A 12,388-nucleotide genomic window follows, 5' to 3' on the forward strand; every position below is an offset into this window, starting at 1 on the left:
TATGATATATGAATGTTGTAGAATATTATTGTTCTGTAAGAAACAATCAGCAGAATGATTTCAGAGAGACCTGGAGAGACTTACATGAACTGATGTTAAGTGAAGTGAGTAGAACCAAGAGAACATTGTACATGGCAACAACAAGATTATATGATGATCAGTTCTGATAGACATGACTCTTTTCTACAGTGAAGTGATTCAGGCCAATTCCAATAGACCTGTGATAGAGGGAATTATCTGTATCTAGAAAGAAGGCTACAGAGACTGAATATAGATCCAACATAGTACTTTCTCCTTCTTTGTTGTTGTTAATTGTGTTTGTTTATTTTCTTTCTCATTTTTTTCTTTTTGATCTGATTTTTCTTGTGCGACATAATAAATGTGGAAATATATTTGGTTTTTTATTAAAGCTTTTTATTTACAAAACATATGTACAGGTGATTTTTCAACATTGACCCTTGCAAAGCCTTCTGTTCCAAATTATTTCCCCTTCCCCCCACCCCCTCCCCTAGATGGCAGGTAGTCCAATACATGTTAAATATGTTAAAATATATGTTAAATCCAATATATGTATACATATTTATACAGTTATCTTACTGTACAAGAAAAATCAGATAAAGAAGGAAAAAAACTGGGAAAAATGCAAGCAAACAACAACAGAAAGAGTGAGAAGCTATATTGGATTGCTTACTGTCTAGAAAGAGGGGCAGGAGAGGAAGGGAAAAATATTTGGAACACAAGATTTTATAAGGGTGAATGCTGAAAACTATCTTTGCATGTATTTTGAATAATTAAAAATATTATTATAAAACAAAATTTATTAAATATGTAAATTATAATTTATTAAATAACATAATATATTTAAAGTAGCATTATAAAAATAAATTAGAATAAAGAAAAATGAGGTCAGAAAGCATAATTGGCTACATATACAAAGAAATCCATGCTGCAGGAGGAAGAAGGGAAGAAAGGGAAAGACAGGGAAGGGAAGAGAAGGGAAGGGAGGGAAGGGAAGGAAGAGAGGGAGGGAGGGAGGAAGAGAGAGAGGAAGGGAGGGAAGAAGGAAAGAAGGAAGGGAGGAAGGGAGGAAGGAAGGGAGGAAGGAAGGAGGGAGAGAGAGAGGAAGTAACGTGCCACCTAGCTGCCTAATACACAATAATTAAGATGCAGAGATTCATTTTTCAAGATACCCAAAATTAAAAAAACAAAACAAAACAAAACACAAAGATCCCAAGTCTAAAAGATGGCAGCAGCAACCCCAGATTCTCTAAACTATGGAAATAGGAATTTGGAAGTGGAAAAAATACGGAAAATAATTTTCAACAGTAGCCTTAGAGCTGACCAAAAAAATGTAAAGAATGCAAGATCCCATTGTATTTACTTTTTGTTGTTGTTGTTGTTAATTTCCCCCTTTTAAGCCGCCTTACCCCCTAATATTTCTACAACTCTCATTTTGTCTCTTCCAGGTCCACAATGCTGGAGCTGCTGATAGCACTGTTCAGTTCATTTTTTATCAGCCCATCATACACAGGTGGAGAGAAACTGATTTCTTTCCTTGCTCAGCAACCTGTGGAGGAGGTAATAACATTCATTCATTTAAGAAAGAGTAGATACTCTAAAAAAGAGTAGTACTACTGTGGAAGAATAATGATTTGCCAAAGGGAAAAAATATGGTGTTATGGTTTAGTCATCTTCTTTGTCTAAGGGCTAAAAACTCCCATATAAGAACAATGACCTCTTTTAAAATATCCTTCCTTTTTAGAGGCTTTGTTATGTTTATTTTAATGGAAGAAAAGTCTTTGATCCCAGATAAGGCTTAATTTGTTTTACTTTATGTTGACATTAAATTAAATTGTTGAAGTGTATGAATTCTAGGTCTCTGATTCTAAAATGTATTTAGGATCACAGAATATAGAGTCAAAAAAGAATCAGAAGCCATGCACTCCAAATCCATCATGCTGTATAAGAAGGTACACATTATGGGTATGTAGGTATGAGACCTAGAGGAAGGAAGAGGTTTCCTAAAATCACACAGGTAGCTAAGAACAAGACAGGAATTGGAATCCAGATCCTTAATGTCCAAACAGAAATAAATACATTAATTCAGCTAATAAGCAAACATTCTAGGGTATAAATTGTACTTGTTGTATATTAGCAATCAGAATCCTTGAAAAACAGATTAGGCTATTTTACGAGGAAAGAGAGATATAATTTTGTAAAAGCTCACTTCCAACTATTTACTACACCTTCATATAATATGGGAAAGAAGCACTGAAAACTACGATGTACACTGGTTCCAAAGAGAAATGTAGAAAGATATATTAAATTTATAACATGGAACAGCTATTCAAATATACCATTAAGTGCTTCCACTCTCTTATTAAAAACATCAATTCAACATTTTGAGAATTTCAATAGAGTAATTCCAGTTGATCTATCTACTCTGAATATGAAAATACTTTGTTTAAGATGAATAGCCAATAATTTGATATTTCTTTGAACTTGATATTTTGTTTTACTTAACTGTATTAATGACTAACAAAGGAAATAATTTCACTTTTAAAAATTGAAGAAAAATTTTGGAGATTTTCCTTTTTAAAATAAGAAACATGCTTACTGGAAACTGGCCATTCTTTCCTATGCCCTCTGTATCATTGCTTGGTGGATAGAGTATTAGATTTGCACTCTAAAAAACCTGGGTTCAAATACTGTAGATGACACTTACTAGATGTATGATAATGAGCAAATCACTTAGCCTCTCTCAGCCTCAGTTTCGTCATCTATAAAATGGAAATAATGATATCTGTAGTCCATAGGATCATTTTAAGGCACACAAGTCACATATGTAAAATGTTTTGCAAAATTGAAAGAATTTTCTAACTGCCAGTTATTATTGTGAGATATAAGGCTGCTGGCAAGATATTAACCATGAAATATGGATTAGCCTTTTTTTTTTTTTTTTTTTTTTTTGGTCTACAACTAAAGGACAGAAACAGGAACATCAAACAGCAATAGGAAGTTACAAAGAGGCGAATTTAGGTTTTTCTAACAATTAGACCTGTTCAACATAGGCATGGCCTGCTCTGGTAAGTGGTGGGTTCTTCTTTCCTGAAGGACTTTAGAGTATAGATGACCACTTATCAGCTATATTAGAGTGGTATAGTGGGAGGCAACAAGGAAGAAGAGGGATGGGAATTTCAGGTATGGAGTGAACTAAGCAAAAACCAACATTTCCTCTAATTCTCGGATTGTATGACCTGGGTCTTGTTTTAAAATAAAATAGCAAATGCTGCAATGAGATCTCACTTCCTCTTTTCCTAAAGAACCAGGCTAGATGATTTTTAAAAAGTTCCTTACCATACATATTATTAACATGCAAATTTATTGATTATAATTTATTATTCACAAACAAATATTCTTTAAAGTCTCAACATACCCATTATTAACATACAAATTTATTTATTATTACTTATAATTCATATTCAAACATTCTCTAAGATCTCTTAACAATAATATTCTCTGGTTCTAATCCTTATATATTTTATTAAATACAGTTGTCATTTCAAATCTTTTCTTACATTTTGAAAAGCATTGTCATCTGAGAATTGGAATTTCTTATTCTTGTCCAACAGCTAGACCTCCATAGCACTTTGTGTGACATCTGTTCTGAGTTGGCTCATAACTGTGTTCATGCTTTAGTCCCTACTATCATCCTAACTCACTCCTAGATAGGAGATTTCAGGTAGCTAGATGGTGAAGTGTCATCTTGGATAAGTCACTCAAATTATTTTGCCTAAGAAGTCATAGATAATATAGTAATCTTATTTTTAAGTGCTATTATTGCAGCAGTTTCAGATTTGCAAAGTGCTTTACATGTGCTATCATTAACCCTATGATGTAGTTACTATTATTATCCATCCTCACTTTACAGATAAGGAAATTGAGAGCAAGAATTATTCTTATTCTAGTATATTCTACTAGTTCTAGCATAAATTGTTTTATTTTAGTATATTTCTTATTCTAGTATAAACTGTTTTAATCAAGATGCTGGACCTAAAGTCCCTGCCATATGAAAATCTGTTAAATGACTGTTTAATATGGAGAACATTCAGGGAGTGTCAAGATAGGTATCTTCAAGTCCTTAGGATCAAAGATTTAGATTTGAAGAGGATTTTTTAGATCATGTGCTCTAACCCTTTCATTTTATAGATTAGGCAATGAAGTCAATTGATCTCATCAGTTACACTAGCAGTAAATGGCAGATTTAGGATTAAATCTCAGATATTCTAATTCCAAATCTAACCAGACTTGGGCTACTTGTTACAGATACTTTCAAATCATCCCTAAAACTTTGCAAAAGTTGGTTTAAATACTACTTCTTCCCTAGGAAAAATTAGATGGCAGCCATCTATTTAAAAACTATCCCATTCTTTAAAATAATGTCTTTCTTGCTCTTCATTTTCTAATCCTTCTCTTTACCTTTGATTCATACTTCCTGGTGTGATTTCACACTGCTTTTCCACTACCTCCAGAACTTTACTCCAGCAATCATCCCCTTTTTCTCATGCATCTTCATTTCTTCTCTCTACTGGTTCCTTCTGTATCCTAAAGTCTCTCCACCACTAAAAAATAAAAAGTAAAAACAATAAACAAATAACTTTCACTTATTTTTCCTTCCAGCTCATTCATCTACTGTTCCATACTCTTCCTCTCCATCACTGCTACACTTCTTGAAAAAAGAAGTCTCCTGCTCTCTTCTCTTGACTCCTTGCAATAGTCTCTACTCTAATTATGCAATTATAATCATTCTCTCAAAGATTATCAGTAGAGTTCCCAATTATCACATTTTTTGGCTGTTTTTTTTTTTTTTCCAGCCCTCAACTTCTGTAGCTTCTGATCACTCTTTTGATATGCTGTCTCTTCCTTTAGCTGAAGATACTATCCTTTCTTGGATCTATTCATATCTCTCTAATCATTTCTTGTCTTCCTTAGCAATTTCATACACTCCTGATTTCTCTATACTGATACCTAGAAGTCTAGATCTAAAAGGATACAGCAGTGGTTGGAAGACTATGACCTAAGGACCAAATCCTGCCTGCTGCTTATTTAGATCCTGGTTAACTTATTTTTGTGTTCTTCAGTCAGGTCAGACTCTTTGTCACTCCCTTTGGGATTTTCTTGGCAAAGACACTAGAGTAGTTGACCATTTCCCTCATTTTATAGATGAGGAAACTGAGGCAAACAGGGTGAAGTGACTTGCCCAGGCTCATACAGCTAGAAAGTGTCTGATATCAGATTTTAATTCTGGAAGATGAGTATTCTTGATTTCAGGCCCAGCGCTCTGCCCACTTTAGACACATAGTGGGCATTTAATAAATGCTTATTAACTGACTGATAGAATGAAACCAATAATCGATTACACTTGAAGACTTACTGTTTTCATTTTAAGTTTGTCTCTGACCTCAAAACCATATCTACAGAAACTAGAATGAAAGTTTGAGGAATTTTATGATATAGCCAAGCTTGGTATATTTTCAAATGATTATTTTAGTCTGAAAATAGATTTTCATACTCCTTTTTTAAATAACATCTACATCAATATTTTATCATCTTTATTTCTTAATATTCAAGAGTATTTACAAATATTTCTATTAAGTTCCTTAAGAGTAGGAATTGTTCATTAATTGAATTTTATCCCCATTATCTAGTACTTTGTATGTCTTAGGAGCTTAATAATTGCTTGTTGATTGATTAATTTTCTCTAAGAATGTCCTCAGAGGACAAGATCAGGACTTGTATCATAATGTAATTAAGGGTCAGAGGAAAGGCAAGATTCTTTAATGAGAGCATATACTAATATAGAGCATAAGTGTAAGGACCTTTCAAAAAAGTAAAATGCTATGAATAGAGGTCTAAGGATTTTGTTAAGTGGATTTATTTATTATAGACTTTATTCTTCTTGATGACTATATCACTAAGGAGAGAGATTAATTACTTTAGCTCATTACTGAGGTAAAGCATTGCTAAAGTTAATTAATAAGGCTTTACTGAGTACCTGCTGTGTGTAACACACTATATTACTTTATTGGGTTTTGCAAAAGAAACATAATGCATAGTCCTTATAACCTTGAAAACTCAGTATCTAATCATGTTTTTACAAATTATTGATTCAAGAAGCAACAAACATTTATTAAACCTGCCTTGTACAGTACACTGTGCTGAGTGCTAAAAGAAATATAAATTCAATTAATTGCCACAAGAATTTTTGAAATACCTACTATAGCCCCTTCTGCTGAACCACGAAAATGTAAAATAAAAACAGACAAACAAAAAAGCAGATCCTGTCCTCAAAGGGGTTATACTCAAGAAAGGAAGGTACATGAACAAATAAATATAATGTAAATGTGGATATAAGATACCCAAGAGAAATAAATAAAGTTTTATGGATTCAGATGAAGGAAAGATCACACATCTCTTAGGGAGAAGAGGAAAAGCATAAAATACCTGATCTTTTACCTGGGCCTCCCAGATTGGGTTGGGATTTCAAAAAGTGGAGAGTCTAAACAGTACAATGCAATGAAGTGTAGAGTGTGAATCTGTGGGGATTCTTAGATCAGTGGTTCAATTCCAACTTGAAAAATCCCCCAGGAAACCCTGTAAATGTGAATTTCATAGAACTATTAAATAAACCCACCATTTGCTAATATAAAATTAGTGTAATAAATGGTCAAATGTGACTTCCATGGAATCATGTTGAATGAACTGGTCATTTATTAACATGGAATTATTAAAACAGAATAATAATGTTTGGTGCAGGAAAGAACAAATATGCCTCTCAAAATACCTAATGTCCAAGTGACTCAAATACAAGAATAATTTGTCTTGATGTGTCTGCTACTTTGCTTGAACTTGTCTGGATGGTTTGAATGTTTCAGGTTACCAGCTGACCTCGGCTGAGTGCTATGATCTGCGGAGCAGCCGAGTTGTAGCAGATCAATACTGCCACTATTACCCAGAGAATGTCAAACCCAAACCAAAGCTTCAAGAGTGTAACTTGGACCCCTGTCCTGCCAGGTCAGTCCATGCTGATAAGTGGTTTAAAATAAGTGGAAATCCAGTTGGAATAATTATCTTTAAAAAAAAAAAAAAAAGATAGCCCACAATTTAATATGTTCTCGTGTGCACTAAGCTTGCACATGGAAAGTCCATGCTGAATTTTGTAACAGAAATATTTGAGGATCATTCCCAGACTGGTGTTCATTGCAATCCTACAATCCACAAGGAAAGGGATCTCAGTAGATTTTTGTTGACATTACATATTTTACTGTGGTTCCTTATTCATCTGCTTTATAAGACTTGATAATAAATGACTCCTAGACTATGCCTGCTACAATGTTCTCAGAAGCATCCAGATCATAGCTTTTTCTCATCTTAGTGTATGATGAGAAGAAACCAGTTTCTGGCTCTTGGCCAAGCATTTACCCCACATATAAATATAGTTCCCTGACAGATCTAACCAAGAGATGGGCTCAAAACAATAGCCAAAAAATCAGAGATTTCAAGTTAGAAAGACCTCAAAGGGCTCCTAAGTTCAACTTCTTATTTTACTGATGAAGAAACTGAGCTTCCCAGAAGTTAAATTTTTGCTACATTTGAGCAGATTCAGGCTTGGAAATGATGCAAAATAGCAGTTTTTAATTTATTGGATTCAAGGAATGATATAAGCACATCATGGTTTCTCTTTTATAACTAAAATTTTGCTACATGCTTCCAACTTGTTTGGAAGACAAAGAATAAGCCTGATGAATGAAATACCTCTAGGAGTGAGCAGTTACCTTCAGAAGGATAGAGAGAATAATTTTCTTGAAAGCAGCATTTGCAATTGAAATTGAAACCCTTCCTGTTGTTTCTTTGCCAGAATTTAGCTTAATCATTCTCAGCTTCTGAAAAGGAATGTTAAAAACCAACAACCTTCTCAATTCCACAATTCAAGTCATGAACTTGTGTAGTAGAGTTCAATAAATGGACTTCTCAAATCTCAGAAGTATGAGGAAGAATCCTATGCTTTTTTAAAGATACAAGCTACCAGTCACTTAACATATTAAAAAAACAATACTTTGAACTATTTTTTTTAAGTTCCAGAATGGATGTGAATACAAAATGTTCTATTGGACCCAACACAATTTATTGTTTAGTTTTCCTCTACCATTTTTACTTAAATTAGAAATAGTAAATTCTACATATGATCTAATGCCTCAGTTTCTGTCATTAATCATACCACCTAACTAAAACACCATGATTAACTCAGAAGAAAATATTTTCATTAACTAAAACTCCAAAGAACCAATATTTGACAACCACAAGAGTAAAGGTGGTTAGAAGTTTATTTTCATATATTACATTAGAAAAATTTTAAAAGGGTCCACTTGAAGAAATGAATATCATGTGAAAAATTGACTAGAGTATGAAAATTATGTTCTAGCTGTTTTATTTGGGAAATCCTGACATTTAGAAATTTTATTACCCAAAATATTTGGGTAAGAAGAATCTTTATTATCCATCTAGAATACTATTGCAAAAATACTTCCCCTTACACTCACATTCTCATTCACAGCTGCAATAAGAAGAGTAATGATGAGGCTTTTGGTTCAGATAGACAGGTCAGTCCAACAGAAGACAGTCAGACTTGAAATTCTTATACAATTCAAAGTCCCAAAGAATTTGACATGCATTTCTAGAAAGACTGGAAGATCTATTTCTCCCAACTTAGAAAAAATAGCAAAGGCCAAATGGTCACAGAGGGATAGTTTCAACATTAAAGCATTTTATGATAATTACACTTTAAAAAAAATAAATACAATCAGAAAAAATAACATTCATTTTTTCTGGCCATTGATTCTTATATGCTCTTCTCTGTTGGAGTAGAATTTTTGGCCTATTCCTTATTATCCAAAAGCAAAGCAATTCTGCATTGAAAGAAGCTTACAATGTGAAATTTATGCCCCTTCTATTTTCCATGTTGTTTTTTAAAATCTGCCACCACACATGTATAAATGTTAGGACAGGTGGTGGTAAAAAAAAAATGTAGGGGAGGGAAAACAACTTAGAGACAGATGTCAGGAAGCAGGGTTTTTTCTTTTTAATTCAAGAAATAATTAGGCAAAGCTGTAAAAATTAAGAGCTATAGTAGAGAGAGAAAATAATTGAGAAAGGAGAACTATACTGTTCTGAGATCAAGCATTGCCCCTAGGTAATAACATGAAATTTATCATACTCTATTCTATAGGAAAGGCTAAGATCATTATCTGGGACAGACTCTATCCAGTGACTCAGTAGCAATATATATATATATATATATATATATATATATATATATATATACTTTTCCATTACATATTATTGCAGGCTCAAACCCTTCCAAAGTTGCTTTCTAGTTAATAAAGCAATTGGGGAGAAGGTGAACAAAATGGTATGTCTAAGTGCCCAATCAAAAGATTCAAAAATGCAAAATGTTGGGATTGTCAGTTCTAATAAAAATAATCTATTTTTGATAATTTTTAAGTTGCTTTGTACCACTTGAGAAATCACTAAGATAGCAAGAAGAAGAGGCATTTTGTTGAAAAACACATTCAAGGTTCTTAGTTCAAAGTCCCAGCTCTTCAACTTACTCTCTTTGTAACCAAGGCTTCAGTTTTCTCATTAATAAAAGGAGGAAATCAGTCCCTTTTCAGTTCAAAATTCTATGAGTATAAATATTGCAAATTATTTATTTTTAAGCACCTCATAACATTCTTAGCACTATGAATAGATGAATAATTTCTTTCTAGCCTCTATTATTGAAGGTTTAATTGAGACATAAAGAAGACAGCATAATATAATAGAAAGAAAACTGGATTTGTAATCAGGTCTAGATTTGTTCTATTGATTTTATTATCTGTATAATCTCTCATAGCCTCAGTTTCCTTTTCTGTAAAATGAGGGAGTCAGATCAGATGAACACTAAAGTTGATCCCAGCTCTAGATTCTATGAATTTATGGTATCCACTGAGACTTTTGTTTAGGGACATCATAAGTCTTTTCATCATATGCCCCCCCCTTTACTCTCCCTTGTTGATTTGTTATACTTTTTGTCACATCTGTTTTTTACTTTCTCCCCTGCTTTATGTCTACCACATCCATGGCTATAAAGAGTAGCTCTTTTGACCATAGAAATTGCTGACATCCTAGTCAGATCTAGAGTGATCTTTTTTTCTGGACTGAATTTCTGCTTAGGAATTTTTACTCTATAACAGCAACAACATACCAAAACTTGTACCCATCTTATATACTGTCTGTTAGCACACAGTCTCTCATCTAAACTGATCAGGAAATGCTATTATTATCTGAGGAAGTGATTAGCACTGAGATAGATATTTAGCATCCATGGGGCTTTATAATGAGATAGTACTACTTCTCCCCAAAAGATGTTCTTCTTGATAGAGAATCAGATTTGTTTTCCTGATGATTCCAGTACATAACTAGAACTTTCCCAAAGCAAATGCTTTGCCCAAATTACAGGCATGCTTTTTGTTTAGGCAATTATTGATTTGGTATTTTGAGAGGAGCTTAAATTCCATTTGAGATGCGCCATAGAAGACAGTGGGACAAGATTGGACCATTACAAATATCACCTTTTGCAATGACCTTAGTCTGAAATACTTTTTTTTTAGGATAACTTTGCTAGACAGCAGTTTTCCAAGGTTTATGAGACAAGCTGAGAGAATAACAGAGCAGTCACCCTTTTCCCCTTCTTTGGCATGAGATTCTCATTCTGAATCCAAGTCAAGGAAGGGGGGGATTAAATTGGTAATTGTTGGACAAGTGAAAAAAGCTCTCACTCATCACACTATCATCCTCACCATCATTAGCAAACAAATCTGTTTCTAGCAGCAAAACTGTATCCAGATTTCCCTTTTCCCCCAGGACTTTAAAGAGAAGCAGTCATAAACTCATACCCAAACTTGCATGCCCTGTATACAGGGATTCCAAATGGCTTTATTGGCCTTTTTGTGCTGACGTGTCTCATTTGGTTTTACACTAAATTATATTAATTATTCCTAGCAAGCCATGGGTAATAGAGACAAAGTAGACTCCAAGAGTGATTTTTTTTAAAACAACAACATTTTTTAATAATGAGCAATATGTCATCACTGGACCAGGAGTTAGGTTCTGATCTCAGATCTGCCATAATTATGTGTTTCATGAACAGGTCATTTCATTTCTTGGGACTATATTTCCTCATCTGTAAAATGAGAGGATTGACTTAGAAAATCTCTGATCTTTAAGCTTCAGCAGTTTGTCATTGCAGTGGCCTGTATTAGTCCTTTGAACAGCAAAAGAAAAAGAGCCCTTACAAACCATATTTTGGTAAGAGAACATGTGAGATTTTGAATAATAAATAATTTGGTTGATGATAATTATAAGGATCCTAGTTTCTCAAGTTCACAATCAATAGTTACTCCCACTAAGGCTCCATTTGTTAGGCTATGGAATCATTAGTATTTACTTAGTGATAGAAAATAATACTAAAAATAATTTGTGTAATTCTAATCAAAATACTGAGTAGATTATACCCAAGATGAACAGAAGCCAATGAATATTTTCTAAGCTCTTTTTGGTTCATTCTCAATTGACACTAAATTTAAACAACAACAACAACAACATCATCATCATCATCATCATTATCATCTCTCTTCCCCTGAGTTAACCGGTGCCAATTTGTAGTTAAAGAGACTATATTTGATCAAGGATAGGTAAGAAGCAATCGTATATGCAGTTCTCATTTGATTTTTTTTCAACTACACTGGAATTCTGCCATATCTTATTTATTTGTACAAGTTACATAGAAACACAAATTGTCACTAACCTATTTGCAAGAAACCAAGATAAATCATAGACTCTCAAAGGTAGAAAGTGACCCAGTAGATTAAAATATGGGACTTGGAATCAAGAAGATCTGAGCTTGATTCTTTCCCCAGAATCTTTCTTATTAGCTATGTGACCCAGGCAAGTTAATTTAAATTCTGTCTGATTCAGTTTCCTCATCTATAAAGTGGATATAACAATGACACCTATAACACAGGGGTGCTGGGAGGCTTAAATGAGTTAACATTTACAAAGTGCTTTGTAAATTATAAAGTGCTATATTAACTATGAGCTGTTATTATCATCTAAGTCCTTTATTTTGTAGATTAGAGGACTGGAGCTCAGATTGATGAAGGAATTCATGCAAGACCAAGCAATTAATTATGGGCAACCTAGAAACACTGCTTTTTTCTATTATACCATTTTGTTATAATTATCCAAAGGGTATTTGCTATAAAGTAGACTGTTTTACAAGCAAAAAAAT

At 33.4% G+C, this 12,388-nt stretch overlaps 1 protein-coding gene across 2 annotated transcripts in view; it reads left to right on the forward strand.

Annotated features, from left to right (window-relative positions):
• The window catches only part of ADAMTSL1 (ADAMTS like 1), a 380,756-nt gene that overhangs the window by 168,778 nt on the left and 199,590 nt on the right, over nt 1-12,388 (forward strand). For both annotated transcript variants that reach the window (XM_074282966.1, XM_074282967.1), the window contains exons 8-9: nt 1,467-1,578; nt 6,936-7,074. In XM_074282966.1, coding sequence (XP_074139067.1) covers nt 1,467-1,578; nt 6,936-7,074 — 251 coding nt within the window. The remainder of the gene's footprint in view (nt 1-1,466; nt 1,579-6,935; nt 7,075-12,388) is intronic.

This window comes from Sminthopsis crassicaudata, chromosome 1, assembly GCF_048593235.1.
Source record: "Sminthopsis crassicaudata isolate SCR6 chromosome 1, ASM4859323v1, whole genome shotgun sequence".
Lineage (NCBI taxonomy): Eukaryota > Metazoa > Chordata > Mammalia > Dasyuromorphia > Dasyuridae > Sminthopsis > Sminthopsis crassicaudata.